The sequence below is a fragment of the Erpetoichthys calabaricus genome, chromosome 2, assembly GCF_900747795.2.
Source record: "Erpetoichthys calabaricus chromosome 2, fErpCal1.3, whole genome shotgun sequence".
Taxonomy (NCBI): Eukaryota; Metazoa; Chordata; class Cladistia; order Polypteriformes; family Polypteridae; genus Erpetoichthys; species Erpetoichthys calabaricus.
In genome coordinates this window covers 297,725,597-297,746,851 of record NC_041395.2, presented here as the reverse complement: position 1 = coordinate 297,746,851, position 21,255 = coordinate 297,725,597, and the positions used below count along the sequence as shown (strand labels likewise).

Sequence of the window (21,255 nt, the reverse complement as noted above, 5' to 3'; positions counted from 1 at the left end):
TACCAAGCTGTTAAGTGTCATGCAGATATACAAGTGTCAAATGCTATAATCTGGAAATCTACCCTATCCTACTAACAAGACTGCTGGGCAGCAGTTTATTTCAATACATTGCCACCTATATAATGCAGCACTTTATTTATTTTAGACCAAGCTGGCCTACTAATAAGTAAAAAATTTTTAAAAAAGGATGACTCTAGTAATGTTACAAAAAATGCTGATGCTTAAAATTTTTTTAAAAAGTGGCATAGCAAAGCTTAAAATTCAAATTTGGATAGCCAAGCAGTAACAGAACACAATGTATCCTATAGCATTAGTAAACCTATTTTTCTCATTAGTATATAACAAACCTTGAGTATTGTTAATTGCATTTACAGTATACTTGTATATTACAAAATTCATTTATAAGCCCAGATCACTGCCCACATGAAAAAAAATATAATTAAAATGAAATACAAAATAATTTAAATCAAACACTTTCTGTTCAGAAAATATTAAAATATAAACGTTTTCCACATTTTTCAAGCATTTTTGAAGTTATTTGTTCAAATATCATAATATATATTAATTTGCATTTGTGTTTTCAAGTGAAGCATTTTTTTTATAAACTTTATAAAATGGGTATCAGGCCCAAACATGAAAACAAACACCTAAAAGTAAACCAATAACTACATGCATTTTTCAAGGCAGAACATTATCAAGTATTCATTTCTCTTGTGATTGCCTCACTTATTGCCAAACAGCAATCCATGTAAATTTAGGAAGGAAAAAAGCAAAACATGTACAATGATGTACAGAGTTTAGTCCTGAATCGGCAATAAAATTTTGACTTCAATATCAATCGCGTTGAAGGAAAAAAGGGGGGTGGGCCACAAAGTGTGTCAAAGCAATGATCCCTCGAAGCTCTGATCACATCAACGCAAAGGGCCAGGGAGTTATTGGCTTGGAGGTCCACAGTGAAATTCTAACAGCATTGTAGCGTGTCTATTAGTTTTGCGAAGATTACAAAGTTATGTTTTTTACAGCTATAACAATGAGTGGTGTGGGGGAAATTGAAAGGAAAGCTGACTTTTACTTCTAGTCATGAAGACCCAGTAATGCTAGTACTGTAAAGTTTTAAAATTTTGGTTTAGCTGTGCTTTTCCGGTACTGGTATACAGCTCAACCCTAAGAGAAATATCGCTGCAGCAATTTGGATTAACGTGGGACAGCACTATTAGTGGTGTTTGGTAAGGTAATAATGATTAATACATATAAGATGAGTAATTGTCTACAATGAAGAAACAGGTAAAGTTATTAAGTCATAAATGTTGTCTTCAGCTGTTCTTGTATTACCATGTCCTAGTAGGACCCATCGAGCACATGCCAAAATTTGATTTGGTTTGCTTCAGTATTTTACATTGCAGTTTTTCCTCTTTGACAATGCAGATCTATTGGCATTATGAAATTAGCAACAGCATGCAGGTGGTTTTGGCTCTTACAAAATCCTTTGGCTTTGATAAAAGCAGAGCATAATGCTGGAAGGTGACACACTCACTAACACCGCAGACCCAAAAATGTACGAAAATGCTACAATAAATCGTTGCTTTTCTTTACTTGATATTGACACATATCCAAGATTGCACTGAGGGTATAGCCGAAAAGATATATATTTACTGACTATATGTGAAATACCCATTAGGAAAACAGAAATCATATAATTTTAGTGTGCATCTGCTATTAAATCAATGTGTGGTATGTAATTCAATGTGTGTAGCACTACTACATACAAAAAAACATGACTTAAAGATGAACTTACAGCCGGGGCACTGGCACACATTTCTGAACCATGTATAGTGACAGAAGCATACTCAAATCAGCATATTGACAACATTGCCACTATATCAGACACTAGGTACACTTTTGTGCAGAGCACCATTTGTTATAATTCACAGCTGAATATCTGCATTGATGAAACACAAATTCACTATACTCTAAACCACAGCGCTGCATCCGCTTCAGGAACCTGAAAAAATAAATGTTACTGATTTAAATGCTGACATTAAGAACTTCTCCATTGCTCCCCACCTTTCTTCCGTCACTGAATTAGTCAATTACTACAACAATGGGCTCCACAACATCCTTGAGACCCATGCCACAGTTAAATCACGAGTGGTCTCTTTTGTAAAATCTGCCCCGTGGTTTACAAGTGAGCTTCGACAGATGAAAACAGCTGGGCGAGCACTCGAGCGGCGTTTTGTTGCAACCAGTTCAACGGTCCACAAATGAGCTTATCGGGAACACCAAAAAAACTACTCCAGGGCACTGACCACTGCTAGATCTCAATACTATTCAAATTTAATCAACAACAGTCCTGGAAATTCCAAACAACTTTTTTCCGTGATAAATCATTTACTCAATCCTCACACCTACGCCTGTAATAATTTCACAGAGGAGCAGTGCAATAATTTTATTGAATATTTCACCTCTAAAGTGGACATCATCCGCTCCTCACTGTCTGCCTCCAGCCCTCCATCGCTGGATGTTTCTACATCAAAGCCAATGGGCTGCCTTTCCCAGTTCCTCTGCACCACAGTTAAAGAAGTTGAGGGCATTATACAGAGGATGAGACCTTCAACATGTTCATTGGATCCTTTTCCTACTCCTCTGGTAAAAGCTAATGTATCAGACATAAGCCCTCTCATTGCTGATATCATTAATCACTCTCTCCAAAGCAGCACAGTCCCACTGGCCTTGAAAACCGCAAAAATTAGGCCTCATTTAAATAAAAAATTTTTGGATCCTGAAGTGATAGCAAACTATCGTCCAGCCTCCAACCTTCCATTTTTGTCTAAGGTTTTGGAAAAGGTTGTTTTGGTACAGCTTCAGTATCACCTCAAAAAATTCAATTTGTTTGAAAAATTTCAATCTGGTTTCTGAACTTTTCACAGTACAGAGACAACCCTGGTCAGAGTCACCAATGACCTCCTGATGGTTGCTGACCAGGGCTCTCCATCACTCCTTATCTTCCTGGATCTTACAGCTGTATTTGATACTGTAGATCATAATATTCTCCATCATCTTCACTATACAACTGGACTTTCTGGCATTGCTTTGGAGTGGTTCGAATCCTATCTTACAGATAGGGCTGAGTATGTGGCCTTGGGGATGCTAAATCTCATATCCACACTGTCACCTGTGGGGTCCCACAAGGTTCAGTCCTTGAGCCGACCCTCTTTAATATCTATATGCTACCCCTGGGTCACATCATCCGCGAGCATGGAGTTTCATTCCATTGCTATGCCGATGATACGCAGCTCTATGTGAGACTGGATTCGACTTCTCATGCACCTCCATCAACTTTTTCCTCTTGCTTGGTTGAGATTGAGCCTGGATGTCCAAGAACTTCCTCAAGCTGAACAGCACCAAAACTGAAGCCCTTTTAATTGGCACCCCCCATTCAACTTCATTCCTCTGTTAAATTGTATTTCCTTTTCTGACCTACCATTATCCTCTCCCCTTCTGTTACAAATCTGGGTGTCAAGTTAGACTGCCATCTGTCATTTGATACACATGTCCATCACCTTTGTAAAATTGCATTCCTTCATCTCCGGAACATAGCCAAACTCCGTCCCTACCTCTCCCTCTGTGATGCTAAAAGCTTGTTCATGCCTTTGTCTCATCCAGACTGGACTATTGTAATAGTGTGTATCCATGAGTATCCATGGAAATGCTCCACAATATCTTAAAGAACTCCTTATACTACAATCCACTATAAGAAACCTCTGTTTTGCAAATACCTACCGCCTTTGCCCCCCTGTGACCAAACTTCATAAAATGGGAGACCGAGCCTTTGCAGCCGCTGCTCCATGGCTCTGGAATGCCCCTACCAGAGAACATAGCAGATTGTGGCCTGTTTTAAAAAAACAGCTAAAGACTTTTCTATTTAGGAAAGCTTATTAACAAGAATGCTATAATTATTGTTTTTATCTCTGTTTTTATCTTGCTTTGCCTTTGTTTAAACTTTTTATGTTGCACTTTGAGATTTACTGCTAATGTAAAGTGCCCCTATAAATAAAACGCATTACAGTGATCCCTCCTCGAACGCGGGGGTTGCGTTCCAGAAAGGTGAAAATTTGCAAAGTAGAAACCATATGTTTATATGGTTACTTTTATATTGTCATACTTGGATCACAGATTTGTACAGAAACACAGGAAGTTGTAGAGAGACAGGAACCTTATTCAAACACTGCAAACAAACATTTGTCTCTTTTTCAAAAGTTTAAATGTGCTCCATGACAAGACAGAGATGACAGTTCCGTCTCACAATGAAAAGAATGCAAACATATCTTCCTCTTTAAAGGTGTGCGCGTCAGGAGCAGAGAATGTCAGAAAGAGAGAGAAGCAAACAATCAAAAATCAATAGGTGCTGTTTGGGCTTTTAAGTATGAATGTCAGAGAGAGAGAGAGAGAGAGAGAGAGAGAGAGAGAGAAAAGCAAACAATCAAAAACCGATAGGTGCTGTTTGAGCTTTTAAGTATGCGAAGCACCATGCGGGAAGCATGTCGCTTGACAAAGCAGCTGCAAGGATACCCAGCAAGGAAGGGAGCAATGTGAAGGTATTCTTTAAGCATTTTTAAGACAAGCATCCGTATCCTCTAGGGGTGCAAACAGCCCCCCTGCTCACACCCCCTCTGTCAGGAGCAGAGAATGTCAGAGCAAGAGAGAGAGAAAAGCAAACAATCAAAAATCAATAGGTGCTGTTTGAGATTTTAAGTATGTGAAGCACCGTGCGGGAAGCATATCGCGCAACAAAGCAACCACAAGTAAGCCCAGCAAGGATGGGAGTGAACAGCTCCCGTGCTCACAATACATTTGAGGAGTTTTATTTAATACATAATATGTGCTCTGGTTGGGTAGCTTCTCAGCCATCTGCCAATAGCATCCCTTGTATGAAATCAACTGGGCAAACCAACTGAGGAAGCATGTACCAGAAATTAAAAGACCCATTGTCCACTGAAACCCACGAACCAGCGAAAAATCCGCAATATATATTTAAATATGCGTATATATAAAATCCGCGATAGAGTGAAGCCGTGAAATTCGAAGCACGATATAGCGAGGGATTACTGTATTATTATTATTATTAAATTGAGAGACAAAGGAGGAAACTATGTAGCCTTAAGTTCTGGCAAGGCTTTGGATAACTGGTGATTATTGGTGCACACAAGAAAAATGTCAAAACCCTACCTACAATGGCAGCTGTAAGCAGACAAGCAAACAGGAAATGTACCCTTACCTCAAGAAAAATAGTACCAAGAATCTGTGATCAAATTTATTACTTCCAGCTTGCTTTTATTGTCATACATATACCTCAAAAACATGGAAAGCACATTTTCTTAAATTGCAACCTCTGCTGCTTCGAATTTGACATATTCAGTAAGTGTTAAAGCATTTTTTAAATTGATGTTCCTTAAGTTGTTTTAAAATACAAGAACCGGCTAGGTATTTTTTAAAATGTATAAAAAAAATCTTCATTTTAGAACACAATATCATATGGCAAATTAATATATACTAACGAATGTGAAGCAATTAAATTTGGCTTAAGAAAATACCAAACTTATTTTTAAAATGGAAAGAAAAACAATCTAAAATGAGAATCTTCTTACCAACGATGGCTTCAGTAATGAATACATGAAACAACCCATTGCTATAGAAGTTAAGTTCGAATAAGGCAGGGATGGTTGTGCTGGGTGATACAAAGAACTCAGTATTGCGACTAGCACTTGTAACATTCACACAGTTTCCAAGAAGGTGCAATGCATGCATGACAACATCCTCTGATGTGCCAGAAAAACCTAAGTCATAATCTCGGGCAAGAACCTCTTCTTTCATTGAGAAAAAATCTTCAACTAATTTAGACAAGTAGACACCCTAAAAAACAGTAACACAAAATACAAAAATGTTATAGCAAGAGTGTTTATTTTTCCATACACTGTTCATACAGTATTAAACTAGACTGAATGATCCATACCAACAATATTCCTTCATGCACATGTAAACTTGTATAATGTGTTTTACCTCACTAAATATTTCAGCAAAGGTCAAAGTTACTTTAAAATTAGAAGTAATTGTTACCTATAGATACATCTAAAAAAAGCCAGAAGTAGTACTTTATTTTTTTTAATCTTCCATGTACAGTTGATGCCTAAGGTTGATCCAAAGCTCTTTTTAGATTTAAGCCAACATTTTTCATAATCCTCTGGTTTTTGAAATTATCTAAAATATTCTGACATTATTGAAACTACTCAAGAAACACTACACACTATTCAGAAATAGTGTGAAAATTAAACACAAGATCAACCATCTTGCCATTCTAACAATGTCAAGCCTATTTTAATACTAACATTTCCATTTTCAAAAACTTATTGTCAAAAATAAAACTGAGCCCTATTGATTTCTTACCTGCCTGTGCCTGTATAGTAGTAAACAGGCAACAATATGAGTGGACATCACAGCTGAAGATTTAACAGCGGCTGGAGAGATGGGAAACAAAAACAAAATTTTAGAAAATGTGAGCAATCAAAATTGAAGTAAATAGTTTCCAAAATAATTCAACCTTCAGAAAAGAAACTGGGCATGTTATAACTTAAACTGAAATCATAATAAAACAAATTACCTAATGTACATTCTGTTAAAGTTACAGTTATAACTAAACCAACAGTGGAGGAAGGGTAAAACCTGTCAAACTGTTTGACTCACAACAATTCAGTACACTTGCTATGAATGATACACACCAAATAACTTAGAAGATTAGATACTCTTTATGTCCTGCTCAATTTCAGACAGGATTCCTTGAACAAAAACACTGGTAAGTTTTGTCAGGGAGGTAGGGTCTTCAAGATGATGCATCATAATCCATATAATTAATTAACCTTTGTTTAAATCACAGTAAAATCTTTGTAGACACTTTTCTAGCATTATGCAACAATCATGAAGGAATTTAAAAAATTTATGTAAAACACTATATGTGTGGAACACCTTAAGGACATTTTAATGGAATATTCTGTCAGTAGGCATATATCTCAGTCAATATGAAGAATGGGTTATACGGCACTATTAGAAATGTGAACAATGTTAACAAGATTGTCTACTGTTTTTCTATGATTCGTAATTTCTTACTGTATCCAAAGGATCATCGTTTTTAGTATGGAGATCTCCACTCACTAATACTCTCACTGAATAGCCCAATCAATTATTTAAATTTTTTTACATAATGCTAAAAAGACTAACTGCAATAAGCTTTTAGCATAAATTCAAAACACTAAAATTACAAACAGTATCTTATTTTTTGTCCAAATATTTTTGGGAAGAAAGCCTATTTATGTAAAGTTCAGATGCAAATTAGTTAATATTTTCAAATCTAGTTTTATGCCATTCAGCATGCATCGCACATGCTTGCTATTAAATTATTGCCTGGGTTACTTGTTTAAAAGTGTTCTTCAAATTAAATTCTACATAAAACAATTTATACAGCCATCCAGTAATGTGAATGCCACATATTCATGTGTTTTGCAAAATTATACCATTTTGTTCAGATCCATTTATGTTACTTTAACTCCAAGATGCCCTCTGCTGGTGAAAGCAGTTGAATTACAATGTCTAAAGAGAGGTTTTGCAGCAGCTCATTAATAGTGGATCTTTTTGCAAAAGGATGCCACAAATAATAAAATTGACATGGCCGTATTTACAATGTTTGAAAGAAACTGGATATACTGTATGTGAATGACTGTAAAAATATAAAGAAGCTAAAGACTGTTCAATATGAACAACAATTTAAAAGCCTGTAGTGATTTTGGCCCATTGTTAAAGCAGCTATGAATAATTGTACACATGATGTTACCACATCTACAGAAGAGGTACAAAAGCATCTAGTGTTTGTAATACACAGGTCAGATCAGTAAATTTGGGAGTAGAATTAGCTGTATGATGTAGGCTACAGAATGTTGCTTTTTGGGTTGGTCAGCTCTCGCCTGACACTCCTACTAAGTAAGCCTTTCTCATGAATTGCTCAGGCTGCAATTAAAGAAAATATTTAGGTGTTACCAGAAAATGCAGCAATTTACAGATGTTATACTATGGTAAGTTTCTTACAAATACAGTTTCACCCCACACCTAATGGACCAGTTCTTACTGGTTCCCTAATATTGAGGAGTACAATTTATTTACACATACAGATGTATAATATAATGTTCTGTGAATGACACACTTTTACAGACAGAGCTAACCGAAATATACATCACTGTGTCATTAGTTAAAATATTAGAATTTCTGTGGTTAAAAAAGGAGCATTGTTCTACGAAAATTATTAAACAGAAAGGCAATACACTTACTAAACAAAACATGCTTGGCTAAATTAGCTATCACTTGTCGACGCCAGGGCTCATCTGTTAGTTCTCTGGACACAATGTGCTCTGCTTCTTCAGCTTCAAACAAAAGCTGGTTTGGCCTATAACATAAAAAAGGAATTGGTCACAAAAACAAAATAAAGGGGAAATGCAATGATGCTTGCTAAAAACCACACAGATTCAACAACAATCTGTTTAACAAGTTGTGACTACACATGGAAAAAAAGAAAAACAAATTTAAAAATGTAGAATTTCATCAAAATTGTCAATAAGGTATATCTTTCATGAGCACATGTGCAAATAAAGATAAGTATTATACAAATTTTTCAACTTGCATTAAGGAAAATGTAAAAATTTGCCACAAACACCTAGACAACCTCATTATAAGTATATATTAAAGTCAACTGTTTACAGACTAAAATCATGGACTCTGAAAGCACTCTGCATACTGAAATACAGTCATAATATTTCATAAAAAAAATAGCCACGTAATTTACCTATAAAAAATTACTGTTGCATCATGAGTAAATCTGCATTATTCCATTTTTCTTATTCTAACATATAAAACTTTATCTGTAGTACCAACTACACATGCAAGCACTATGGCACATTTTTTCAATTAATGAATTTGATTAAAAGTATCAATTGAATCATGCATTTAAAATTCTAACAAAATTATAAAGCTCTTAACTGTTATTATTGCTGTTCAAACAATGATGGAGGTGGTGAGCAGAGAGCTAAGTAAAGCCTGATCATTGGACTTCTTGTACGTTTGACAGTGTCATGCATGGGCATCTGAGGATCACCTTCTGGACTCAGCTAAGGTATAAGATTCCACTCGAGGGCGAAAAGGGGGCGCTGTCACTAATAGTATTGTCTCTTTTTCCCTTCGCAGTGCCAAGAAGGTGCCTCAATTAGGGTAGCTAAGCCTCTCCAACATTGTCCAAAGGAGTTCCACCTCTTAAGGTCGGGACCCTATAAGACCAAAAGTCCCTAGAAGAAGGTGTCACAGCTGGTATTTGACCCATCGTATGACAGAGCTCCCGAATGTTGACCTGCTTGAGAGACACGATTTTTCAGAGAAGCCAAGTTTGCTAAACAGGTACTAGAAACACCTACTTCTACTGCACCACCAAGTCCTTATTTTTATTTACTTTGTTGCACTGTATTAAAATGGGGTGACCCAGTTAGCAAATAGTTTCTGGGACTCCTCTACTCCTTCAGTCCTTTACAACTGTTCCATTCAGATGATGAAAACAAAACAGAGTTGAGAGAATACTGAAATTGAAAGCTGGTATGCAAGTTAGTGGCTTTAATGTAGGTAAGATTGTGGTGATTACTAGAGATGAACAGGGTGACTGGAAGAAGCAGAAGACAAAGTTTGACATAAAGGTGTTTGGAGTAACCATCTTTAGCATAAAAGCTGCACCAAGGAGGTTCAAAGAAGATGAGCAAATGCAAAGACATTTCTGCAAGTTGGTCAGTCAGTCAGTCAGTCATTTTCTAATCTGCTTTGTCCAGAACAGGGTTGCAGGGGTCTGCTGGAGCCTATCCCAGCTAGCATAGGGCACCAGTCCATCATGGGGCACAAAGATACACACACCCACACACTCAGCAGGTTTTGAGCCCAAACTCTTTTATGAAAAGTGTCTACAGATTAAATTAAGTATAACCTGACATCAGCAATAAAGTGTTATAAAACATAAGGCACATATTGAGTATGGATGGAAATTCTAATTGATGGCTAAAAAAATATGTAAGCTGCTCCCCGTTAAAACAGTATAATCAAAGACCCTAGCCATCCTGCAGAATTAACATTTCCCATTTCTTCCTCTTGGAAAGCGATGCAGGATTATTGGCTCTTGCAATAGTAGATTCAGGAACAGTTTATGTTCACAGATCACAAAGTTACTGAACAAGAAACCATAACCACCAATATTGTAACACAAGCAATACATGTAGACATACTAGCCAATATATATTGTACTCTTCTGTGTGTATGTGTCTGTTGCAAAATATTTATTTTGAGATGTGGAAAGCAGAATACAGTAGACCCCCACGAAGTCATGGTTCAGAGTTCGCGGCCTCAGTCATTCGCGTATTTTTCCTTAGAACCTATCTAATAATTGTTAGTGGAAATCACAAATATCCTCCGCAATTTTTATGGCTTTTTCGTGGCAATACTGTACTGTTGAAAGAACAGGAAGCAACTGTAGAGGAAAATACGGCTTGAGATGGTGAAAGTAGCCAATAGAATTTGAAACTGCAACTCCCAGCAGTGCAGTGGCTCTGATTGGTCTTCTGTTGAGGGTGCTGGGGCTATTGAGGTCAAAGGATGTCAGTGCGGCTTTTAAAAAGAGGGCCAGTGACCAAAAGCAAAAAAAAAATTTTTGTCATTCGTGTTTCAAGTTCCTGTCCGTCTGCCTTCTGTTGGGTTACCTGTACTTATTCGTTTTGTCCTGGATTGTTTCGTGGTTGGCATCTGGATTGTCTGCCATCTGCCTGTGTACATGAGGACTGTAAGTGGATTCATGGCCATCCTACAAAGAAAGGAGCGCTCTTGAACCCGCCCACCCGTCTTCACCATTTCAGGAACTACGGGTAGGACTATCTTTACATTCCCATTCAACATGCGGATCTCTGGACTATCTATTTTCATAATTACATTTAATCCGTTGCCGTTTTTCATGATTTACTGTGTGTGTTTTGTTTGTGCTTTGTTGTACTTAATGAGTAATCGCCGTAAGGGGAACAGGGGTGGTATCGTTGTTTTCATTTGTTTTCATTACATTCTTTATTTGTTGTTTGATTACTGGTTTGCTTTGTTTTTGTCTCTGTTTGTGAGTGCGTGCGGGTCGGGCCAAGGCTGGGTGCGTCCCTGCAATCCCCACCATAAAAATAAATAAATCACCATCTTCTCGACGGTGTGAATCTCAGCAGCACCGGGCTGCTACAGCGTTAATTCATTTCTCCTTGCTGCTGATTGACTGTGATGCATCTCTAGGTGAGTGTTCTTGTGTTTTCCGTTTTGTTCCTCTTAACCCTTAAACCACCACAACCGGCTATAGTTGTTTCCCAATGCCATTTGCGAGCATGCAGGAGCTGATCAGTCAGTGCCATGCATTCATTGAGCACCCAGCTCATGACTACTGCCAGCCCCTTATGAGCAGGGGGGCTGAACGCACCCCTAGAAGACACGGATAGTCCTCAAAAAACCCTTCTTAAATAATGCTAATATAGACTACATTCACATTGCTCCCTTACTTGCTGGGCTTACTTGCAGCTGCTCTGTCGCGTGACTTGCTTCTCGAGCTACACATACTTAAAAGCCTGAACAGCATCTGTCCTTTTTGGCTGATTGCTTTGTTTCTCTCTCCTCCCCCTGACATCCTCTGCTCCTGTTGGGGGTCCCGCTCCCGTTGTGCTCCCCTATGATGTTTGTCTATTCTTTAATTGTGAACTAACTGCATACTGAGCTCGTTTTACTTCTGAAAGAAACATGTTTGTTTGAAGTGTTTCAATAAAGTTACTGTCTCTACAATCTCCTGTGTTTCTGTGCAATTCTATGATCCAAGCATGACACCCTGCAGCCTCACTGACCCTGGGATTGAGCTGCTGCACTAGACTAGCCTGCAAGCATCAGCGCTTACCTCTGTGTGCTTGCGTGCAGCCAGTTCAAGCACAGTTGGCTCAATGATTTACTAAATTTCATCCATGGCATCAGTTACACCTTGTACATATTGTTCCAATAGTTTTTTAATAGTTTTTACAGTTCACTAGCAATGTGTAAAATGATCAGTGTTGCAGTAATTGTGATGCTCTTTGCATGAAAAAAAAGTGTTCCATTAAAATTTCACTTTTTCTTTGTGAATTGTGATGTTTACTTAAAGTGCAGCAAAAAAGCATTTGGCGTCCAGGGATGCATTAACCCCCCATGTATATGGCAGTTAAAGCCCCAAGATGCCGCCGAAACACCCTGCACCTTCTAAGGCTTCTGGCAATGAAAACGTGCTTCCATGAATTACAGTACATACAACGGTAACATCGGTATTTTACATTCTAGCACTGCAGGAGACATAGCAGCACAGTATACAGGTTTAACTTTACATTCTTTTTTTAAGTAATGTATTAAATCGAGTTTGAAATTAAATTAAATTGTTTTGGGAGCATATTTAGGGTTAAACTATAAACATAGGCATTTTTTAACCACATACAAAATTCGCAGTTTTTCACAATTCGCGGGTGCTCTAGGAACATAACCCCCGTGAATGTTGGGGGTGTACTGTATTCACAAAGTGGTTATGCTTAGCTTTACTATGACATAACACAACTGAAGGAAATTTTAGTGTGGAGATAAAAGAGGATTGTCCATTAAAATATAAAAAAAAACGGTTTTCAAATGTGATTAAAAATAACTGGGACAATAAGGTCTGCAAAAAGATGAATAAAGTAGTGGTGGAGGATGACATGAAAAGAATGGGCTTCACTACATAAAATTACTCAGTTCTATGAAAATTAATAAAAGAAACTTGGAAAATACCTGGCTAACCTGTACAAACCCAGGTAATAACCTTTAAACCAGTTGTTGCTGCTTTTAATTATCTTCTTGTAGCTTTATAATATTACTGTCTAGTGTGCACTTCATAGAACAATGATTAAACACATTGCTATTATAATTTAATCAATAAATAATTATAAGTTAATTATATTTCAGGTACATACCGCATGGAAATAATGGTTGGAACCAAGATGTCTTCAAGAGTAAGAGGTGCAGGGAGCTGTCGCTGTCTTTGATTATGAAGATACTCCTAAAATAAAAAAGTAAGATGCTGAAACAGAACCAGTTTAACATATTGTGTTAAGTGCTATTTTGTTCAATACTTTTGAACAGTTTTGAACATATCTTGCATAATATTTGCATCCAGTTCCTGAAATTGGCCTGATAACGGATTCAGAAAATCTTGTGCTTGTAACAATTCTACAAAACACTAAGATACTAATCTTTGTGAAATGTGCACAGCTAATTGATAAAATATTATATACCCTAAATAACTCATAAAGCACTACATAAAGAATGCATCAACAACTGGTGAGAAAACTGAATATTATTTTTTTAAATTATAGCACAGAATAAGAAGGAATTTAAAGTTATAAAGAAAAAATATGGCTTTGTTGAGATCATAAAGAAAGGCTGAATATAAGGAGACTTACAATGCCTAAAAGACTGACACACAGGCACGTGTAAAAACACAAGACTTTTATTTTTTCTTCAGCTGGAGGGCACGTCTTCCCCGTGAACCCTCCAGCCAAAACAAAGTCCCAAAGCACTTTACTCAACAACACAATCCTTCCTCTGGCACCACCACTCCTCCCAGGCAACCTCGTCCTCTTCCTCCCGATTCTGGCCCCGAGTGGTGGTTGCCGGCCCTTTTATAGCCCACCCAGAAGTGCTCCAGGTGCATGATCACCTGCTTCTGACTGCACTTCCGGGCGGGGCTGTAGAGTTGTCCAGGCCGGCTCAGGGACCCATGCAGCACCCCCTGGCGGCCATCCCAGATCCCAAGAGGGTTATGGAGAACTCCATCTCCCATGGAGCCCTGCGGGAAACTGAGGCATCATCCTCAGCTAGGGAGGCTGCCACCAAGTGTCCCGGGGGAAGTATTGAGCAGTCCATGATTGCTCCCCTGGAACATGTGTAGAAGGGGCGTCCTGGCCAGGCATGGGACCCGGCCGCCTGCCACACAGGTTAAGTAATTTTTAAATTTGTCTGTGGTAAGGTATGCGGTACTAATCAGTCCACTGCATGTCCCATTCCAACAGTGCAATGTATCATACACAAATATTTCTTCAAAAGATACAATTTATAATTCAAATATATAATTTGGAGTAAAAATCAAGGAGTGACTGAAGTCCTGAAGCTCAGATATGGGTCACAGAAAATATAAACACTTTTAATTAAGATACTACCCTTTTTGTCAAACTACTATCTATCTATCTATCTATCTACATGTAAAATGTTCAATTTTATTTTTCCTTCTGTAACTATTAAAAGTATACTTTCAAAATAGTTTCAGCATTTGCTTAGGATAACAAATTTGTGGGACATTGTTCAATCTTGTCTTACATTAAGAGTTTATATTTCAGACATTACATAAAAGGTAAATCTGAAGTTCAAAACAAATTCCTTATACAGAACCAACTACGCTATTTTTTTAATAAACCAGTGTTATCAGGTTAGAGAAACTGCACACAAGCAAACCCTGAATTTTAAGTGTCACATATTGCTTTAATGTATTAACTGGTGCAGCATTTAACAATGTATGTTGAGACACTTGTGTAACAAGTGTTAAGAGTAAGTTCTACTTAAAAACATAATTGACAGAATCTGGCACTATAACATACACACCCATCACTAGACACTGCTTCTTTTTTATTGATTTTAATTAGAAGCAGGTAACGTTCCATACAATCAAGTCAAACTTAAAGCAAAATTTAACCCGAACTCAACAGAAAGAGAGGAGAGCCAACAACCAAAGTTACTCTTTAAAAGCAACAAGAAAGGAAGAATATCCTTTTCCCTAAAATGGAAGCTTATTTTAAAATGTTATTGATTAGATTCTGCCATATTTAAAAAAAAAAGCTTTGAAAGATCCTCTAAGTGAGAAACAGATTTTTTCCAATTTCAAATATTAAAGACCACCAGTTACACACTGACTTGAAAGTGGTGGGGTGGGATTCTTCCAGTTGAGCAAAATAAGTTTATATGCTAGCAGTGAGGGAAAGACAATTACAATGTGTTTGTCCTTCTCCACTTTAAGGCCGTCTGGGAGTACACCAAACACAGATGTTAATGGGTTTGGAGAGATTGTGACACTAAGGTTGCCTGATAGGCATTCAAAGATTTTTGTCCAAAATGTTGTTAATTTGGTACATGCCCAGAACATGTACCCAGTGAGGCTGGAGCTAGATTACAACATTCACAGGTTGAATCTTGCCCTGGAAACATTGGACAACTTTAAACAAGATAAATGAACTTGATAAAAGATTTTAAGTTGAATGCTTTGAGCATATGGAACTAGTGTATTTTGTGCATGGCTGCCTTCCACTCCGTTTCTGAAATATTAAGTGACAGATCATTTCCACAACATACCCTGGGATATCTGAAAGGAAAGGACTTTAACATATTTTTAAAAACTGTACAGATGCTATCTGAGTCTTCAGGACTGATCAATATTCCTTTTGGAACAGAACTAGGAGGGAGGTGAAGAAAATTGGGCAGGTTCTGTTTAGCAAAGTTTCTAGCTTGAAAGTAGTGGAAGAATTGTGTTGATGAGAAGTTAAATCTTGAGCATAATTGTTTGTGGGATGCAAAGACATTATCTATGTACAAGACTCCGAGTATTTTAACACTAGAATTACCAGAGCCTACGAAAAAACTCGTATATCCGGCCCACCTTAAATCGCTTCTTAAATCCGTTCACACCTCTCCGCCAGCATCCTTTGTCCTCTAAATGTGCTGATAAAAGACAAGCTGCCAGCAGCCGGCTATTCCATCCCCCCACCGACTTAGAACGTGAGCGAAGTTTTCCCAGCTCACGCATTGATTGATTACCTGGGAGTGAAGTGGAGTTTTACAGTGGAAATAACAGATCATTATTCTAAAGTAATCTGTGTAAACACATTGTTAAAACAGAAACTTTTTCATATTTTAGTAATAAATGTTACAAAATGTAGTAGGCATAAACTGTAGAATATATAAAGCCCGAGTTCCAAAGATCAAATAAACACTTTCACAAAAGCTTCAAGAATGATTCAACAGCTTCAGTGGCGTAGCGTGTTAAGATTTGCCTCTTAGCGCAGAGCAGTTTTTCCTTGCCTCACAGACCTGAGTTCGATTCCCCGTTGGGGATGAAGTGTTGCTTTTTTTTTCTTTTCTTTTAAACCTCAAACGGACATAAAATTTATACATTGGTATGCACTGTCAGTTACTGAGATCGTTATATTTTCATGTGGGAGGCTCCTTTTCAAATATTTTTTTAACAATTGAGACTGCAATTAACAGGAACAACTGTCCTTATAACTTATTTTTAAGATCCATAACGCACAGACAGACAGAGCACTGCGTAATAGAGAGACAGACAGGCAGAGAAGTCACTAGATATAGAAATAAACAGGGAAGCCACGTGTACTGAAAAAAAAAAAACAACATGTGCGTTGTCCCTGACTCTCTAAGTAAGATCGGGGGAGGGGTGATGTTAGAGGGCCTGCGCTTATTCAGTGCAGCTGGGACAACGCACATGTTGTTTTTTTTTTTTCAGTACACGTGGCTTCCCTGTTTATTTCTATATCTAGTGACTTCTCTGCCTGTCTGTCTCTCTATTACGCAGTGCTCTGTCTGTCTGTGTGTTATGGATCTTAAAAATAAGTTATAAGGACAGTTGTTCCTGTTAATTGCAGTCTCAATTGTTAAAAAAATATTTGAAAAGGAGCATCCCACATGAAAATATAACGATCTCAGTAACTGACAGTGCATACCAATGTATAAATTTTATGTCCGTTTGAGGTTTAAAAGAAAAGAAAAAAAAAGCAACACTTCATCCCCAGCGGGGAATCGAACTCAGGTCTGTGAGGTAAGGAAAAGCTGCTCTGCACTAAGAGGCAAATCTTAACACACTACGCCACTGAAGCTGTTGAATCATTCTTGAAGCTTTTGTGAAAGTGTTTATTTGATCTTTGGAACTCGGGCTTTATATATTCTATAGTTTATGCCTACTACATTTTGTAACATTTACTAAAATATGAAAAAGTTTCTGTTTTAACAATGTGTTTACACAGATTACTTTAGAATAATGATGTCTTATTTCCACTGTAAAACTCCACTTCACTCCCACATAAACAATCAAGGCGTGAGCTGGGAAAACTTCGCTCACGTTCTAAGTCGGTGGGGGGATGGAATAGCCGGCTGCTGGCAGCTTGTCTTTTATCAGCACATTTAGAGGACAAAGGATGCTGGCGGAGAGGTGTGAACGGATTTAAGAAGCGATTTAAGGTGGGCCGGATATACGAGTTTTTTCGTAGGCTCTGGTAATTCTAGTGTTAAATCCCAAACATTTTCCAAACATTAAATACTATATATGTTTGAGAGGGTGGAAAAAGGTGGTTATCATGTACAGGTGCAACAGATAAAAGCGTATCTGTCTTAAAGTACTTCCCACATTGGTTCTATATTTTGAGAGAATGAAAGGCAATTGGATTATTTGTGTATTGATGATAATTTGTATGTACAGGGAGGAGTGAAAATAAAGAAGTACTGCAAGATTTTATTTCTATTGCAGACCAGGCTTGTGTATATTCATCGATTTGTTTCGATGTCCAGGTCTTTATAGCTTGTACATTTGTAACTCCTGCCTCTTTAAATATAATTATATAGTGGCACATAATACTGCACTTGCAGCATGTGCTGATGACAGTTTTCATCTTAAATTGGGAAACCTCAAAGGTACACTGCTCAGAACATGGTGAATGGTTCACATTTAATTCATGATATCTGCATTTTGACATATTGCTGTGGCAAACATGCTGAGCAACTGTTTTAAAATACAGTAAAGCAAGATTAAACCTAAATGACATTAAACCCCATATAAATGTTTTTTTTTCAGTTTACAATATAACAGAATGTGAAGAAAAAAAAAATCAAAGATGGTCAACAATAACTTGGCAAACTGAAGTGTAACTTTTATACCTAAAATAATATCTTACCTTCAAAGAAAATGGCTGAGCAAAATCCACACGAACACAGCCATAGTTTTTCCTCAGCATTCTAAAAACTCCACGTGCCACACCCCAAAGAGACTCCTTCTTTTTAGGCTTGCCCTAAACATTAACAATACAAAATTACACTTGGCTCTTAGCCAATCATTTGCCAACCAAAATGAAATGTGAACACATCAGATTACAATGCACACATCTTTAATAAAATACTAATATTGAAATTCCCCTTCCAGTAGATTGTGCTGATGTAGCTGGCTACCTGTTATTCACAGAGTGGTGATTCATTAGCTTGTATATTAGATATATTAAATAATAAGATTATTTACTATAATAAGATTATAAAAATAAAAAAACACCTTACCAATCAAAACACAAATAATTAAAATCAAATGTTAACAAGTGTCAAAAATTAATATGCTTTCCTTGAAAGACAGAAGCTTCTAGTAATCAACCTCCCTTTGAGCTTATTGCTGCAGGTAGCTGAATTGGGCCCAATAAAAAAAATGAATTTGCTATGAGATAAAGTAATACCTTGTAAAATCTCTGAACTATAGCACACTGCAAAATTCAGAAAAATAAAGATTTCAAAAGTAAAAATAGAAAATGTTGCTTGACAGCCAAAAGGTGCACTAAAATGCTGAGCTTTTACACACTCTTTTCAATGCAATGTTTATACTTTATAATGCCACAAAGGTATTTAGTCTTTATTTATGTATTAATTAGTCAAATTCAGCTTTCTGCAATGAAAAATAACTGGGGATTTCTTACGAATCTGTTTTAACACTTGTTGGATGAGTTCCGAGTCTCTACAGTGTAATTATGAAATGAGAAAACCAACTGAACTACTCTGCTGTGTTGTAAATAATTCTGTAGGCATATGAATGTAAAACTATTTACTAAACAGCAGGTATTAATCATATGTGGAAAAACATGAAACGACCAAACTATACAGAAGACCAGACCAAAAACATTCTTTTTCAAATGCAGATCAGTATTGATGGGTATGGTTTGTGACATGGGAGGCTACTGAATTTGATATCGCTGATCTACTTTTCAGCATTATATTATTAAGCCTCTCAGCACAGCCTTGGTTACTACAATTGGTAACTGAAGAAATTAACATGTTCATCAGAACAAATGAAGCTAAATATTACAATTTGGAGATTCTATTTAAAAGCACCACATACACAGAAAATTTTCATGTTTCATGTTTATGTAATCTTGGGTCAAACAATGAATACTTTAGCAGGATATACAGTACTTGTTCTGCAAAATTGCAGTTATTTTCAAATAATATTTTCAACACTGTATACATTATGCTGCACATTACAACAAAGGGCCTATTTCAGCATTGGACCTATACAGCCCGTTACTGTAACAGGAGTGTCACAATCTCTTCTCATATTGTTAAGTAATGCAGTTACAATATATTTTTAGTGTTTTACAGTGATTAAGAAGAATACACTGAACTAGGTTAATAAAACATACTTTTGAAATAACCATGAAACAGAGAGAAAATAAAGCAAAAAAAATTAAGACAAACTCAGTTACATATACAGTATATTCAAAGGTGAAGGTAAAAGGAGTCTTGAAGAATATAGTGAACGAAGTTCAATTTTACCAGTTGCTCGCTGTTGTAGTTTCCTTCAATTATCCGGTCATAAGAGATTCCCACAGGCACAATAAGTACATCAGTAGATGAATTATTCCAGATCGTTTCCACAATCATTGAAAGCAAACCCGCCCTAGCTGGAGAAGGCTTTCCACTTCGAGAACGTGTACCTTCCAGGTAAATTTCAAGAAACTGCTGCTGCCTTAGTAACTCTTCTGTGTACTGTTTAAAAAAAGAAATACCAGAGAAGGATACAAATGCATTTTCTCCTCACTTTTCAAAAAAATAATCTTATCTGAATATATTCTTAAAAATAACGCCTGCAAGAAGATTTAAATTATATTATAGACCAAAACTGAACCTTGCCAGCCCAGCAACCCAACCACCAAATCTTCCCAAATAAAGGGATAATTAGAGTTAGCTGAACGAAAACCACCATGCTTGATTAAAACCAGCCCTATTTAAACTTTGCTTATTTTGACCCATACCATCAGAGTCAAGGTGCCAGTACAAAACAATAAAGGATATACAACATACTACATGAAGAAGTGTTCTGTATAAGATGTCTTTTTTCCCATCAGAACATTCATCCAGTTTACGGCGTATGAAGAAGCCTCCAAGTTTTCGAATTAGGGTACTAATGAAAGAAAATAAGTACTTTTATTAGGTAACTAAAAAGAATGTTTGAAAAGTTAGGTAATCATTTCAAGCCATATCTTCAGTTTATGAATAACAGTTTCCAAATTATATATACAAAAGCACTGACACTGCATAAGAGTAATAATTTCTATTTTGCAAAGGCTGAATGCATGCATAATAAAATTAGTTAATATAATGCTGTTAAACGTATGCTACTATAATACAGTGGCTCTCATTGCATGCACTTCCTGTACAATTAATTGCAACATACTGAGATATAACAGTATGGCAGCAGTATACTGCTACAACTTTTTTTGAAAAAACACGTTAAAAGAAATTTCATTAAGTTACAAACAGCATTTATATTTAGCTATTAGGTAACATTTAGTTTATAAAATACAGAACTTTTAATTTATGTTGTTTTAATGAACTAGACAGCACAGTGCAAGGATATTTACATGTTTTGTTTTATAAAATTAACATGTGCAGTAGCTACCATCCTGTAACATACATAGCAGTCTGTGTGGTAGCCTTGTGCTACTAGCTATGGCTCCCAAATCTCACTTCTTATTCCCTTTTACAACATGACATGGTGATTAACTTCACTTAGATCTATGCAAGTACTATCAGACAACTTGCATTTTGAATGCCCTAGAAGGGAAAAGATTACGGAAGGAATGAGCCAGACAAAAAGAATCAGATACTGTAGGTGTTCCATGACAAAAAAAATCTTAGCCATTATTGATAGGTTCAGAGTACTTAAAATAAAGAGGTCACAAATTCTGAATACAGCATTAAAAAGCTGTGTTTCCTTTTTTTATGCAACCTTAAAAATAAGAACTCTCTGAG

The 21,255-nt window shown here is 36.8% G+C and overlaps 1 protein-coding gene across 1 annotated transcript in view; it reads right to left on the bottom strand.

The window, feature by feature from the left end:
* The window catches only part of gpam (glycerol-3-phosphate acyltransferase, mitochondrial), a 91,492-nt gene that overhangs the window by 21,976 nt on the left and 48,261 nt on the right, over positions 1–21,255 (bottom strand). The window contains exons 9-15 of the mRNA XM_028795834.2: positions 20,305–20,404; positions 19,777–19,989; positions 18,144–18,257; positions 13,107–13,192; positions 8,370–8,485; positions 6,442–6,512; positions 5,646–5,910 (exon numbers count right to left, since the gene is read on the bottom strand). Coding sequence (XP_028651667.2) covers positions 5,646–5,910; positions 6,442–6,512; positions 8,370–8,485; positions 13,107–13,192; positions 18,144–18,257; positions 19,777–19,989; positions 20,305–20,404 — 965 coding nt within the window. The remainder of the gene's footprint in view (positions 1–5,645; positions 5,911–6,441; positions 6,513–8,369; positions 8,486–13,106; positions 13,193–18,143; positions 18,258–19,776; positions 19,990–20,304; positions 20,405–21,255) is intronic.